This window comes from Gymnoscopelus microlampas, assembly GCF_963454915.1.
Source record: "Gymnoscopelus microlampas genome assembly, chromosome: 2".
Lineage (NCBI taxonomy): Eukaryota > Metazoa > Chordata > Actinopteri > Myctophiformes > Myctophidae > Gymnoscopelus > Gymnoscopelus microlampas.
The window spans coordinates 12,939,518-12,956,646 of NC_139939.1; the positions used below are offsets into that span (position 1 = coordinate 12,939,518).

General features: G+C 41.6%; 1 protein-coding gene across 1 annotated transcript in view; it reads left to right on the top strand.

The window, feature by feature from the left end:
• The first annotated feature begins 741 nt into the window (after positions 1 to 741).
• LOC311056597 (transient receptor potential cation channel subfamily M member 4-like) overlaps positions 742 to 17,129 on the top strand; it is a 37,794-nt gene continuing 21,406 nt past the window's right edge. The window contains exons 1-5 of the mRNA XM_084073342.1: positions 742 to 1,102; positions 1,333 to 1,400; positions 1,568 to 1,742; positions 2,998 to 3,178; positions 4,785 to 4,948. Coding sequence (XP_083929468.1) covers positions 968 to 1,102; positions 1,333 to 1,400; positions 1,568 to 1,742; positions 2,998 to 3,178; positions 4,785 to 4,948 — 723 coding nt within the window. The 5' untranslated portion in view covers positions 742 to 967. The remainder of the gene's footprint in view (positions 1,103 to 1,332; positions 1,401 to 1,567; positions 1,743 to 2,997; positions 3,179 to 4,784; positions 4,949 to 17,129) is intronic.

Here is a 17,129-nt window from a genome sequence, read left to right on the forward strand (position 1 = left end):
ATATTTGTTTGTAAAACGAAGAAAAAAAATGGATAATGTCTCATTTTACCAATTTCTAACTTTTGGCTCTGAATCAAAGGTTGAGAAAATAGAAAAAGCCGTTTTGGAGCCCTCAATTTCAATTTGTCATTTTGTCTATTTATCATTTTCTCGTTTTAACTGCTACCGGAAGTAATTCGCTGTATTGTTCCTAAATACATTCAGAATGGAAAAATGAAAAATAAGGAAAACGCCTCATTTTCCAATTTATGTTCTTGTGTTTTGAATAAAGAATGGAAAAATCAGATTACGACCAGAGGGGTGCCATTTATCTATTTATCTATTTGTTTTATTGTTTTGACCGTGGCTTTTATACCGTGGCAATTATAAACTAAATGTAAATAGGCTATTTAATAGCCTACATTCTAAGATATACAATAAATACATATAGGTGCCCAGGGTTCTCAGGGGTCTACTGTTCCGTTTTCCTCGAGGAATCGAGTAATTAATTAAAATTATTATTAAGTATTATTAAGCATATCTTGACTCTATTTTAGGGCTCATAATCCTTGGAGTGTGTATTTAAAGATTGCGTGTGCGTTTTTGTGAGTGTGAGTACACACGTGTTCCTGCATGCCCAGTAAGCTAAGAAGGTTTACTTTGTGGCTCCTAGAAGTCACTCCCCTCAGGGGAGTGACTTACTGACTGTATGTAAACTGCTGCTTTTCTTTCTTCAGAATTCTCCCAATTTATTGAACTCCGTATTCTCTTCTCTAATTTGGTTCCGCGTCACGGTAACATTAACTAAGTATTTCATACTCAAGCTTTTCCTAGCTATCAGATAATTGCATGAAGTGGATGGCAGGATTTAAAGGAATGCAATATCACAACTATCCTGACAGTCAGCAGACTTTCAAGAGAGAAGGACAGATAGTTCCTCAATTTGTTTTAAATAAACTTTGAGCATAACGAGGGAGAGAGAGTAGAGATGGAACTTGAAGAGGGACGAGGCAGTGGCAAAATATCTGAATCTGAAGAGGAAGAGGAGAGTGACCCAGAGAGCGACAATGAAAAGAGACGATTAACAAGAGAAGAGAGAGAGTCGACTTATGTTAAGAAAAAGGTGGGCATTATAAAACTGGTTATTTATTAAAAAAAAAAAAAAACAATATATTTTCAAAAGAACAAAATTAAAAGTGTACTGTGTACTTCACTGTGCAAATACAAAGTTTAAAAAAATAAGAGATCTAACCCATGCAGTTATGGTACAAAAGTACATTTGGTTTTCCAAAACGTAAATATCCTTTACGCATTATGCTGTAATATACTATGTACTCTGTAAAATGTTTTTAGACTGCTGGATGGATACTAAAACACATCAAGAAAAGAGAGTGCACCACCTTTGTAGGGGATTCTTCCAGGTAAACAATACATCCTTTATCGCAAAACATTAAAATGACGAGAAAGTCACTGAAAATGCAAAAACTAAATAAGGAAGTTGTGGAACTGATTAGAAATTATATTTTGATGATTGCACAGACAGTTCATGAGAGGCTTAGTTGATGTATTGCCCTGTTGTCTCACTCAGAAATGGCACGCGATGTCAGTGTGGACGCCTGAGGAACAACCATCTACCAGTGGCTCTGGACGATTCCTTCAACACAGCCGTGGTCACCCACTGGGACAGTGCCCAGCACTCTTCTGAATATCCAACTGATGCCTTTGGAAGGATAGAGCTTGTGGAATACCAGTGGTGTAGCTATGTAAGTGACAACCTGATAAATGTTCTCTGTGGTTCATGGTACTCTGTCTTGCATCTTCAATCTAAAATTCTTAAAGGACCACAGCACCCATTTTCAACCTATCTTCATATAATTGGTCCTCATTAATGCTCATTATAATATGGTGCAATTCTTTGTCTACTCGGTCTGTGGCTCAGAGGAGACAGTTCAGAAACCCGCCTGCAGTGACATCATCGATGTGGAACCAAACTGCAGGCTTTCTATTCCTGGAAAGTTAGCATGCTATAATAGAAGCCATTGTTCTCACATTAATACAATATATATATATATATATATATATATATATATATATATATATATATATATATATATGTATATATATATATATATATGTATATATATATATATATATGTATATATATATATATATATATATATATATATATATATATATATATATATATATATATATATATATATATATATATATATATATATATATAAATATAATTATTGAAATCTTGTTTGAAATGACTAAACCTGCCTACTGATGATGTCACCAAAACATACGCCTACATGTACTATGTTGTATGTTTATTTTGTTAAATGAAAATTATTTTATTTATTATTTTGTATTTAGGCCCTGCCCTAGTAATTCATTTGTGAAAGACAGATATAACCTAACTAATGACATTAGCAAAAATGATAATTATATAGTACTACAGCTTTTTTACTAGGCTAATAATAAATGCTGCTGTGATCCATATCCATTTACTGCAATAACAGACAAAAACTTGTTTTGTTTTATAAGTTATAACAATATTTTTTTACTATCTACGTATAGCATCTTGGTATGAAAATCTGCATTCTTAATTTAAACAATAACCCTGTATCATACAAACCAAACTGTGTGTAAATCGGTTGAGAACTCAGCGAGTGGTGCTTTTCAAGCCTCAATAAGCTTGGTTTATACTTCGACACATGACGGTATCGCGCATGGAACATCGCCAATGGGCTTGTAGATCTGCGATACCGTTGTGTGTCATAAATAAGCATAAATAAAAAATTGCCGATCTCAATCTCTTTCTATAAAAGGATTGCAGATCGTGGTCATCCAATGGTCCAATGGTTATGTTGGAATCTCAGAACGGAATGATTTAATTAGATCAATGATATTTGATTTATTTAGTTTGAAAATTAGTTTGACACCCCTGCTGAGCAGGTATACCTCAACCCTCCCTCACTGTCATCATCTTATGTCTCTTTGATCGCCTAGTTCCTGCGCCTGTCATCGGACACAGACCCTTCCATTGTCTACGACCTGATGACAACACAGTGGGGTTTGCAACAACCCAACTTGGTGGTGTCTGTGATGGGAGGAAAAGTCAGTGCAAAGGTCAAGATCTGGGTTCAAGAGGTCCTCCGGCAGGGTCTGGTCAAAGCCTTGCAAAGCAAAGGTAGTTGTGTTGTGTATGTGGAAACTATACAGGCCCCTATTTTAGTCCAGACTGGCTAAATACACTATTTGGGGATTTAGGGTGGCGCAAGGGGCATTCCTGTGCAAAAGTTACTATTTTGGGACTGGTGTCCCAAAATAGTAACTTTTGCACAGGAATTATCCGCAAAACACCTGCACCACCCGTTACATTATGCATAGGTGTAGTTAGGGCGTTACAATAATAAAACCAATCACTGTGCCAGCTAGGTGCCATTGCCTTTAAGAGAAGACTCTGCCAGTGTTGCCAGGTCTGTTTATTATAAGCCACGTTGGGCTTGTTGTTCTGTAAAGTTGCTTGTAAATAATGGCAGTTGCGGGTTGCGGTTGTGAGCTTGTAGATTGGCTATTTTCAAATAGCCAACATATATAAATATGCACATTGTTTAATAGTCGACATATATAGGTTTGAAGTGCTCATGTGGCCTGTAGTTGCTTCTTTTGGGTTTGTTTTCATAGACCTGGTTGCTTATTCCTCTCGCAAATTGATCTCATCTTATATAAACACATTTGACACAAGGAATTGACACTCTGCTGATTATAGGAAAATTAGAATCACAGAGATTTGTTGAGAATTAGGAAAGAGGGAGCCTTTGAATGTTGTGTCGTTGTGCGCTCCAGCCGTCTCCCGACATGTCCATTGCAGGCGCGCTCCACCAAACGAATTTGGCATAGCGGGTGGTTTTAGAATCCGCCATGCGCTTTCCAAAACATGTGTGGGCAAAATAGCAATTTTGGGGATAATGCAACGACACGCCCACGGGCACACCTCCAGGCGCAAATAACGGAGTCGGCATAACGAATAGCGGGTATAGCAGCCGCAAAATACCATTTAAGGACAGTGCCAGCTCCCTTCTCCCTAATTCACGGGTCAGAATAGGGCCCCCTGAGTATTCCTGTATTCATTATATCTTATCACTATTACTTCTGAACTTCCATTTACCTTTGGGTGGATGTGACGTGTCGATCAGCTGACCAAACTGGCGGTCCCATGTCGCTGTTCATGGCTTTAACAGCTGTCGGATAGAACTTTTTTTTTCTGAAGCTTGAGCCTTGGGCTTTGAGACACCTCAAGTGCTTGCCATTCTGAATAATCTCAAACAGACTGTTTTCGGGGTATTGTTTGTCCTCTATGATTCTTTTAGCCCTCCTCAGGCATCTGCCGCCGTATGAATCCAACAATGGCATCAGGGGACTCATGGGACAGAAGAAATCTTCAATAGTAGACTAAACTAATGACAGAAATTGGCATAACATTCTGAATATTAAATAATGTGTGTCAGTTATCAAAATACAATACATAGGACTAAAGGCCTAATTGGCTCAAGAGGTGGAGTAAAAGGTTGATGAGTTAATGATTGATACCAAATTCACTGTGGCACCCCCCATGTCTCCTAAAGCTTATTTTTCAACTTTATATAAAATGTCAGCTTTGAACTGTGATTATCAGGACATCTCTAACAATCAACTTTGCATGTGTTTTTCTCTCCCTTTCTGCCAACAAAACACTCAAACTCTTTATGTCACTCTTGCTCACACATATTTCACACACATATACGCACATTCAGGAGCCTGGATACTGACAGAAGGTTTGCATGAAGGCGTAGGGAGATGTGTAGGAGAGGCGGTGAGGGACCTCGTCGCCGGAGACTTTTCTGACAACTCGGTTGTTGCGTTGGGCATCGCTCCCTGGGGTCTTTTGCACAACCGACATCGATTGGTCTACCCTCAGGTATATACATGCAAACACTGTTTACAAGTACTGCATTATAACTGCAATATATTTAGCACTATGTAGTTTGGGGTATCAGCAGTGGTGGACAGTAACAGAGTAAATTTACTATACAGGGTAGCACTTTAAACGAACGTCCTATTAACAAACATTACTTAAAGGGTAAGACCACTTTGGTAGAGGTTTGGGTTGTGTAGTTACCTTGCCATGATGTAACTTCAAAGGTGGGCAAGAAATCAAAAATAATTGCTCCACTTATTAGAAATTGATAATTCAAAATATGCTCCTCATTGACTTACATTGTACGGTAAAACAGCTCTCAAAGTCACTCTTTTAGCACATAAATGAACCCAAACATAGCTGATTCAGACAATATAGAGCATCACCAAACCCAGTACTGTTTTTTTTTTAAATAAAAATGTCAACTTCCTGTTGATTTTACTATTTGAAGATCTGGATCCGGATCCGCGGATCCAGTCCGGGTTTTCTACTTATTAAAAATGGCAAAATCAACAGGAAGTTGACATTTTTATAAAAAAAACAAACAGTACTGGGTGATGTTCTATATTGTCTGAATCAACTTTGTTTGCGTTCGTTTATGTGCTAAAAGAGTGACTTTGAGAGCTGTTTTACCGTACAATGCAAGTCAATGAGGAGCATATTTTGAATTATCATTTTCTAATCAATGGAGCAATTATTTTTTATTTCTTGCCCACCTTTGGAGTTACATCATGGCAAGGTAACTACACAACCCAAACCTCTACCAAAGTGGTCTTGCCCTTTAAGTACATATTTTGAGTATTAGATTTTTTTATCTTTATACTATCACTCAAGTACATATCCAAGACAAATATTTTACTTTTACTCAAGTACATTTCTAGGAAGGCTGTGAAGTACTAGTTACTTTTAGGTTAGCTGTTCTTTTTTTTTTCCTTTTGTTTTTTGTTTTCCAATTGGCCACACGCTGTGTTGTTCAAAGAAGGAAACCTATCACAGTACGTACTCTCCACTGGGATCTACATCATGGGTATTCAACAGGGGGTCCGTGACCCCTAGGCGGCCCTAGTCTGAGTCACTGCAGGGGGGCCACCCTTTTTTTTCTGATGCTTGTTTTGTTTTGTTTTAACCCTTTCATGCATGAATTGTGATAAAAAAAGTGTTTTTATGTCTTTAGACTTAAAAATAACGACAGCACTTTTTCTTTTCACTCAGAAGGACAGCATGCGTTTGTGTTTTTAACTGAAAACAATAATAATAAAAGAAAACCAATGAATACAATGATAAAGATCTAATAATATCAAATCAAATATATTTGTAATGCTATAAAACTAACATTTTCACATTTCTAACATATTCTAATGAGGAGCTGAGGAATCTATTATACTATAAGCTACCCATATAGTTCACCCTGCAGCAACAGCGTCACATTCCAAATACCGGGTTACAGCAATGACACTATACTATTAGGCCTATACTTTGTTAGCAAGAGGTCCAACAACAACACAAGTAGCCTACCCACAACAACAACGATAGCCTGACGCACGCACGCACGCACGCACGCACGCACGCACACACACACACACACACACACACACACACACACACACACACACACACACACACACACACACACACACACACACACACACACACACACACACACACACACACACACACACACAAAATACTATTTCTTTCTCTGTACACTTTTAGCATTTTAGCTAAAAAGATTATGCCAGAATGATTGGATAGGCAACATGTTATCTATTGTATGGGCTTTAAACAGACATAACTCCAGTTCCCATCATCAAAAACCTACAAAACTTCCTAGATGCACTTAGACGGCCAACAGGGACAGGCTGAAATTGCTTAAGCCCCGTCCGCTCTGTATTCCTGTTGAGCAGCCTTGAAATGAACAGACAGAGATTTAATATTGTTCCTCTAGTTCATTTAGTTTAATGAAATTAACTCATCAAAGGCAACGCTCACTTCACAATGGGTGTGACCTTGGGTGTGAACTGATTTCCGTGCAGACTTGTATCGTGGACAGAGATGCGAGGGCCCGGTCATCGCTGCTTACAGCTTTAATTAGGGCCCGAGCACTGCACAGTAGTGCAAAGCCCCATTGAAACTGCAATGATTATTATTACTAGACCATACCCGGTGAAGGGCACAGGCGAAAGTAGTTGCAAACTTGGGGTTATTGCACGTCCTGTCGCGCGGTTTCTCCCCCCCGCGCGTCCCGTCGTGCCGGCCCCCCTCCCCCCCCCCGCGGGTCACCCCCGTCGCAGCACCCCACGCGGTCACCCCTCCCCACGGGCATATCACCCCCCCCCCCGTCGCGGAACCCCGCGGGTCCCGTCGCAAACACACACACGCACACGCACACGCACACGCGCACGCGCACGCGCACACGCACACGCACACACACACACACACACACACACACACACACGCGCACGGAGGGATCCGTAAGAATTCACTCAGAGAGTGGGCGGGGTCTATTGTGTGGAAGCAGGCTAGCTCACTGGCAGAGTGTGACAGACGTTTGTGTTGCCATGTTGGCCAATTGTAAGCGGTTAAGGGGCAATATTGGTGGTAGTGTGTTTTGGCGTTGGTTGTGAAAGTGCAGGTGGGTGTGGGGACGCGTTGTGAGCTTGTAGATCGGCTGTTTTCCAAGAGGCAAGGTATATGTGTGAAGGCACTTTGTTTGGCCTTCTTTTCATAGACCTTGTTGCTTGTAGGGCTCGTTTCGTTTGGCCTTGTTTTCATAGACCTTGCTGCTTGTTTCTCGCACGAAACCTGGCAATATTATCTCCCATTGTTAGACACATAAATGCTAATAAGAAGCTGACATTTGATGAAATTGAAAAACGGGCTTCGCAGTTAAGTTCAGATGGTAATGGTCAATGGCTGTGTGCAAAATCAGAGCAATTGCTCCAGCCACTGAGGAGAACCGGGCAGCTTCACCATGACACGACTACAGACAGGACTACAGACAGAGGTACAGAGGTTTGTCAAATTATAGGAGGATTATAGGAGGATTCCCGATAATGAATTGTGTTTTTGAGGGGCAATACGTAGGCTACTCCAAAAGTTACGCAACATTGCACACACACATTACCAGTGGCGAAAAATTGCGTATTTTAATCGTCTCAAAAAGGGTCGCGGCCTAGTGGCTCAATAGCGCCCCCCCCTACAAAAGTTTGTGCTTCAAGCCCGACAATACGGTTATACCTACATGCGTGCAAATTGGCACACACCTATATCTTGTCCCAACTTACAAAAAAGTCTCTTGGAGCTATGACCTAAACCAAACAGGAAGTCGGCCTTTTTGAATCGATAGTGGCGTTTTTGTGAATTTCACACACTTTTCACAGGTTGTACTCTAACAAACTCCTCCTCCGCCTCAAATTCGCTCAGAGTACACAAAAGACGTTAACGATGAAAAGTTATCAAAAGCTTGAGTTTTCATAAAATGGCGTGACCGCGGTGAAGCGTCAAACTTCAACGCCAAACAGGAAGTGAAAATAGCCGATCTACAATTCCTATTGGCGGGCCATTAAACAGCTATAACTCTAGTTCCCAGCATGCTAGTCTTCCAAAACTTCCTAGGTGCACTTAGACGGCCAATAGGGACAGGCTGAAATTGCTTAAGCCCCGCCCCGAGAGAGAGAGAGAGAGAGAGAGAGAGAGAGAGAGAGAGAGAGTCTTTGAGAGAAGATGATGAAGGAGTGATAGAGAGACACACATCAGCATCTGTACCACACTCTATGGGAGGAAAGATAAAAAAGAGAGAAGTATGACTAGGTTACAGAAGCGTCATTTTTATCATAAACTTTTATCATCAACCGTTCCAAAATAATATTACATAAAGGAATGAACTGTATTTAACAGTATAAATTGTAACTAAAGTGGAATAGCCTATGTAAGGAATTAACTTAAAGGAGTAGTTCACCCTCCCCCCAAAAAATCTATCAATTGCACACCCCATGAAGCCTTGATTGATTGGTTGATTTTCGCATTCCTGAGCCAATAATTTAATGACTGGCGGAGTCTCCATCATCAAATGATTGGCATCTCCATGAATTCAAGGCTTCATACGGTGTGTAATTGATAGAAATAAGTCATTTTTTGGGTGAACTACTTGAACCTGTCGAAATGGGTGTCTGCAGCATATTGCTGTTTTAATGAATCTTCATGATGAATCAGATTCAGAGTCTGTGATGGGATTTCAGCTCCAAAACACACGCACGCACGCACGCACGCACGCACGCACGCACGCACGCACGCACGCACGCACGCACGCACGCACGCACGCACACACACACACACACACACACACACACACACACACACACACACACACACACACACACACACACACACACACACAGTCTGTCTATCAGATGTGATAGACAGATAGACACATCAGATGTGCAGCCCAGGACCCATTTCCTGAGGAAACCTAACCCCTAAACAACAACTCCACATTTGGACTTTAGCAAGATGGTATCTGACCTTGAGGAAGAGGAACGCCTGGACTTTAACATTCCTTTACAGGGGCAAGACAGAGAAACACTCACGGCCGACTGTGTGTTTTTGATAGCTTGGTTGTAAACGATTATTAGATTTAGTTAATATGAAAAATAGCACATAGTTGCTCAACAGGGGTCACCAACAAGTCCGTACACAGACAAATGTGTCCGTGGCAAGACTTGTCTATGTCCGTGGGCCATTTTTAGTTTTAGCAGGAAAAGATCACAAACCGATCTGTTCAGAAGGATCTATTTGCTACAAAAGCAAAGGAGGGTAGACCCTTGATCCACAGCCTGGGGTCCACAATCACTATCAGACCTCCAGCTTGCTCACCTCTGATCAAAGTTAGGAGCCCTTGCATGAACCTAGTTGTGACACTGCATTCCTTTAAATCCTGTCATGCGTTTTATCCTTATCTAATCACTCATCATGTACGTACACGTACAGTATGATGGTTTTGACTTACATTGGCATGCCTTGCATCACAACTATGCAAGGTCTAAGACTTTCTCATCATAATAGAAGATGTCTCATCTCATCAAGATATCACCGTAATGGAAACCACAACTTTAGTAGTGCTGGTAGAACTTGATCTCCTCCTGACCTCTAGTGACCTAGTTTACGGACTACATGAACTGAGGTGGAACCTGCATGATATTCAATTTGTCTCACTTACAGTAGGTAAAACAAAAAAGTGCCTCGCATGTAAACAACTGTTTAAAGGAGCTACACCATGAATTTAAAAAATAATAATAATATTTGATATCATATTGTTTATGTCCCTCAAACGTTTTTCAAAAGGTTTGAGCCTAAATCAAGCCTCAGATATACTCATTCCAACTAACTTCTCTCTGGCTTATAAAGCACTTTCACCTGCAATACCACATTGTCCTGTTTGGCACGGGGCGCTATTGAGCCAGTTTGTATGCATGTTATGTCCTGGTTCTGTGTGGAAAAAGTAAAAAAAAAAATAAGAAAAAAAAAAAAAATGAAAACTTTTTTTTTTTTGTTTTGTTTTGTTTTGTTTTTTGGTTAGAACTGAAAAACGGGAGGAATTGTTCCCAGACGTGACGTAGGGTGGGGGAACAAATCTGACGGACTGTTTTCAGACCAATTTACATAAAAAACACAGATAGCCTATGAAAGCCTGCATGCTCGAAGTCGGGTATTTGTTGGAACAGAAGAGAGGTGGGGGAGACCAAAAACACACAAAAATGAAGAAAAAGTTAAAATTCATGGTGTAGACCCTTTAAAAAGCCCCTTCTGCAAAGGTAATATTTATGTATGTAATGGTAAAATAAAAAGTTATCCCATGCATTACACACATAAAATTTTGTTTATTGAATTTCTTCATCTACTTATATAATCGAGGAGTGACTTCCGCCCCCCCGCTGACGCTATACCCACAGCTCTGTTGTCGAGTAAACACAACACCGACACACCACATCTCACCACCACAGTAGCCACGGCGTGCGCGCTCAATTTACGGGTGGCGTAGGGCACCTCTCATTGCTCACTACATATTTTCCACCTCGCAACATAATCAATTCTACTCACCACATTTCGGCCACAACGGAAGGGGAAACAGCTTCGTACCGTTTAACGTGCGCACCACCGACACCGAACGCCGACGGATTTCGGGGAAATAACACGAAGGGCCGCCATTGAAACTCCGCAGCTCTCTGCGTCGCCAGAAGAACAACAACAGAAGCGCCTCCTTCACCTCCCCTTCACTGTGTCTTCTGCTTCCACGCTCAATTCAGGTGACTACAATGCTAATACATTCACGCTCAACCTCACAATCACAAGCTTCTCCGTTTAGTGCTTCATTAGCGTGCGCGTGGAAAACAACAACAGCGCGTTGGGTTTCTGCATCTGGTAAACACACCACCCTAGGTTCATGACACCAAAGGATTCGACACTGATGTCATCGTTATGCAACCCGGAAGTACAAATACCAAGGATACGTCAGTGATGTCAGTCGGGATGCCAGGTTTTCAACAAAACAAGCGACAGAAACAAGCAAGGACGTTCATGAAAAAAACAAAAGCCACAGGGAGCAACACGCTGGATCTATATGGGGTCTGAAGGGGTACGCGCTGTTTCGCGTGGCTCTCCAGGGGTTCCGTCAGGGGGTCTGCGGACCCCCAGGATTTTTTTTTTTTTTTTTTTTTCTATTGGAAATTTGTATCCCACAATTTTGGTACCCCAAAATAAGCGCGCCAGAGCCCCGTGCACGGCAAGCCTCTAGTAATTCCTCTAGTAATTCATAATTCATAATTTCCTTAGAATCATGTAGGCTAAACATGGTATCAAATCTTTAGGTTATTTACAGTGGAAACCTTTGTGTAAGCCAGTCCACTCCAATGATTCGCACACAATTGTGCAACTGCAATACTTACCATTTCCCCAAAGGCCAGCGCCTTTTTCCACCAGAGTGGCCCAAAGTATACAACAAAGTATCTGTGCCACATTTCATGCTTGTATCACAAAGTGAAGTATTATGTTATTAATCTGCTGCACTACTCTGTATGATTAGAGTTACAAGAACTAAAATACTCATAACCCTTTATAACACTGTTTCTCAACCAATTGTCCATAGACACATGTTCTTAAATAATGACTGTCAAGGGCTTTATATAATTCATTGCACAATGCTATGCGCAACCCATTTAATCAAGCCCGTAATTAACATTAATTATTTAACGGAAATATAATGCTAGTGAGCAGAGCGTTTTTGAGTGTTTGAGTGTTTTTGAGAATTTCTCTTACTTCATCCAGCCTTCTATATTAAACTCATGTTAACTGATGAGTGAGCAGACACATTCTATTATATAAGCACATTTCCTAATAATGATTACTTAACCAGGCCACACTTTCACTTCTTGAGATTCCAATTCCCTGTTCTGTGGAAGTTTCAGTAACTGCTACCACATTACCTAATAATGATGACTCAACCAGGCCAAACTTCCACTTCTTGAGATTCCAGTTCCCTTTTCTGTGGAAGTTCCAGCTAACAACAACATTGACATCTTAGATCACCTGCAGGTCATTGAGTGAACTGTTTCTCAACTAGTGGTCCATGACATGATCACGGGTGGTCCATGTTTGTCTCGTCTTGGCTATAGTGCAGTCTCATGTCTCATGTCATTTTCTGGCTCGAACCTTGCCCTGTACATATTTTTCAGGTATGCCAGCATATTAGGCTACTACTGTCACATAGATACTTAGTTACAAAGTGTCTGAGAAATGTTTACATTTCCTTCTTCTGCTGCGTGTTTTTAAAAGTGTTTCATAGCGAGTGCTGACAACTTAATTTGCTATTTTCGTGCCTTTTATACTCTGGTTTTAACAAGAAACATGGAGAAGACCATGCTCAACTAAAACGTTTTCAGACTTCAGGATGAGAAAACAAAACAACCTAAGCTACAGGCATTGGATTGAATGAGAGCAGGGTGGAGAGCAAATGTGGTTCAGCAAGACCTATCTAACTATATAAATGGCGAGCAACTTCCGTGCCCTCGGTGGCGACACCCCACAGCTCTGTTATCGACTAAACACAACACCGTCAGACCACATGTCGCCAACACTGTCGCCACGGCGGGCGGCCTGAATTTACGTTTCGCGTAGGGCACCTGGCATGCCTCACTACACCGTTCCCACCTCGCAACATAATTAATTCTACTCACCAAATGTCGGACACAACGGAAGTGGAAGCAGCTTCCTACCGCTTACCGTGCGTACCACCGAGGCCAACACAACACGACGGCCCGCCATTGAAAATCCCCAAAACAACAAGAGCACGTTGCTCTGCTCTGCTCCACACACCAGGCTAGGTTCATGACACCAAAGGATTAGCCAGTGATGTCATCATTACTGGTCAACACACCAGGCTAGGTTCATGACAGCAAAGGATTCGACAGTGATGTCATCATTATGCAACCCGGAAGTACACATCGCCGGCATTGGGATGCCAGGTTGGGATGCCACGCCAGAAACAAGCAAGAACCTGCATGATTTTTTTTTTTGATTTTTTTTTTTTTTTTTTTTTTTTACCGTTTGAAGATTTTCATCCGACGACTTTGGCGCGGACCACCAGGGGGTCCGCGGACCCCCTGAAACATAAAAAATATTATTTCTTCCCAATTTTTTTCTCAATTTTTTTACTTTTACATTACAACTTTTTTTTTTTTTTTTTTTTTTCCCCAAATGTTCATCCCATATATACACGCGCCCACGCTGGGCCCCGTGCGCGGCTAGGGGTTTCGGGCGGCCGTAGGCCGCCCGCACCTCTAGTATTTAAATAAGAGAATTTCTCTTATGAAAGCAAACAGGCAGGTGCTTGAGCACTGCATGGCTTCTATGTGTGCACCTGATGGAGTCACTGCATGCTACACAGGTACAGGTTAAACTGCATGCTACACAGGGACTAGGGAGTCACTCGTTGCCAAAGACATTAATCCATTAAGACCGGGAAAGAATCTGTGTCAATTTAAATTTATTTGGGCTATTCAAAAAACATATTTTGAGATGGAGGTGTCCGCGGCCAAATACATATCATTTTGGGTGGTCCTTGACATGAAAAAAGTTTGAGAACCACTGATATTATAGCAACTTAATTTTTTTTCAAAAAACTGTTAGGATTTAGAATACCCGAAGCAAAGACTTGAGTTAAAATGTTTGCTTAAAAAAATACATATTTAAAGATTTGCACAAATGTTTTTTTCTAAAATAGCAGATCTACAAGCTTGTAGCACGGCACTCAGTGCAACGCTATGATCTTGTATATCTGCTATTTTGTGAATAGCCAAAGAAATCTAAAATGACACAGATGCTTTCCCGGTCTTCGGTTAAGTGCTGAATTGTCAGATGTCATGAAAGCTGTGAAGAAGCTGTGAAGAACACTGCTCTACTTCACCATTTTGATGTTCGATGGATTTCACACGGAACAGTGTTCTCACGCATGTTGAAGTTATGTGTAGTTTTTACTTCTCCTAAACTGCACAGAACTGGCTGCCAATTTCAACGACGATGTCTGGGTTGTGAGCTGAACAGAATTTTTAAAGTTCAATGCAAGAACACAATGCAAGCGCTATTCACGTTTCTGTATGACAGAATGGAAAGCATTCTAAAAAATGAGAATACACATTATGGGGTCCCTGCTAATGGGTCCTTGGCCCGGAAAATGTGCGAGGATGCGCTGTGATTGGCCAGTCGTCACTTTGACTGGTAGTTCTGCCTTGGTGCCTTGGCAAATGCCAGGATGAAACTCATTGTCTCCGCTATACATAGTATTACAGTCAAGCCTTCTCTATTTGAATGACCGCATCAAACATGAGGTGGACGTGGGCAAATACTGCGGCATGGTCATGCTGGACCTCCAAAAGGCATTTGACACTGGATGCAATCCTATCTGGAGGGGAGAGAACACTCCCAGTGAGCTGTGGCGTTCTGCACGGAAGCATACTAGGGGCTTTACTGTTCCTAATTTATCTCTGCTAAATCAAACCTTTTCAGGAATTGAAAATACAAAACATAACATTTACAGGAAATTACAAAAAACGTATATTTTTAAAACAGCTCTGAGCTCTGTGTGCCACGCAAGGGAGAGGGGGTGGAGTTAGCTGGTTTAGCCGACAGTTTGACGAACCAATGGAGTTAGCTGGTTTTGTCAGGAGCGCTTTTTAATATTTTTCATTGGTTCAATATTGTTTTAACCCACACACAGCGTTGATTTATGAAGAAAAAAAAGAAAAACGGAAAATTGGTTTCTGCCCGACAATATATAAACAACATGACATCAGCTTAATTGTGACTGCAATTGGTTGATGACTGGCGGATGACTTGTATCTCCTGGTCTCGTATAAGGACAAATTACAGGTCGAAAAAACCCTCAGCTCTGAACTCGGTTAAATCTGCACCTGGCTTGCTGATAACAAACTGCTGTATCATTACACCTGGGTAAAACTGAATCCATTCTCTTTGGGTCCAAAATAAACCTCTGCAAGGCTGACGGCTTCACAGTAAAAGTGGGTGACAATGTGATCACAAGAAAAGAGGAAATTACCTACCTGGGTGGCATTTTAGAGGGAAAAAATGGCAACTAAAGTAATCAAAAAAGTCAACCAAAGAACAAGATTTGTGTACAGGATCTCCTCTCTGGTCAGTAGGAATACATTGAGGACTCTGGGAGGCATGCGTTAATCCGACAGACCTTTTCTCCGACTATGTGGCATCCGCGTGCGGTTAGGGTTAGGGTGCGGGTTTGGTTCGGGTTTACTGTTTAATGTCGGAGCACTGCGCTGTCGGAGGAATGCGCTGTCGGACTAACGTACTGCACCCAGACTATGCTCACACCCCTTTGTACCATTGCACCACAAAGGCCTTATAAACAAGGCTCCAGACATCCCAAAACAAACTGGTCAGGCTACTGCTTGGCCTCACACCTACAACTCATCTAACTCCTGCTCATTTTGCTAAGGTGGGATGGCTCAGGGTAGAGAACAGAGTACAGCATCTTGCAATGGGCCTGATCTGCAAGATACACTACACCACATAGACACCCATGTACCTGTCAAACTACTTCAAAAACATCAAAGACGTCCACAATTACAAGACCAGGGGGGGCTCCACAAATCACATTCAACTCAAATTTGTCTCAAACAAGGGGTCAAATTTGTTCTATTGCTATGCCACCAAAATGTGGAATGTCCTTACTCTCCTTCAAAACCGCTCTAAAAGAGCACTTACAGGAGGCTGCAATTTGGAACTGGCCATTGTAAAAGTTGGGCATAATTCTCTTAAGGCCTGTTCAAACTAGATGGGTTTCACGTGCGTGGGGGGGTGAGGGATGTCGCACGTTCTTTATGGCACATGCATTGTGAAAGCATGTAGCTAGTATTTGTCTAGAAGACAGCGTTGCCATGTCCGCTTATTATAAGCGACTTTGAGCTTGTTTTTCTGTAAAGTTGCTTGTAAACATTGGTGGTTGCGGTTTTATTTGGGCTTGTTTCTAAAGTGTAGTTGCTTAGTTAGGCTAATTAATATTTAAACCAGTGGTTCTCAAATATTTATTGTAGATCTACTATTTTCAAAAAGCGCTCATGTCGCCTGGTCGATTCTTTTGGGCTTGTTTTCATAGACCTGGTTGCTTATTTCTCTCACAAAACCTGGCAACACTGCTAGCATGAAGCTAGCATGTAGCATCCAGCCAAATAAACACACAAACTAGACAGAAACAAAGGTTGTCTACAAAACTTGAGTTTCGCCCCCTACTGCACTGTGCTATATTATTTATGTGTGTGTTTAAGGAACGGCTGGGGTTCATTTTGTCACGGCCCCAGCCGTTCGGACTGGCGGATCGAATACACTTCCTCTTTTTTGGAAAAGGAGGGGGGCAGAGGAAAACTTTTTTCCTCAATACTGCACAAAGGGCGCCTAGGGTACTACAGGCAACGTACACAACACGGACGTCAGGTTGACTGTAATTCTCAACCGCACGGACAGGAATGCTGGCTGACGATGGGGCCGGAGGGAGCGGAGGGGGAGACAAAACACCCACCTTTATGTCGGTCAGCGCTCCTTATGTCAGACCTTGTATGTCACTTTAGCAGACCTTGTGTTGAACTGTACTTTCCTGTGC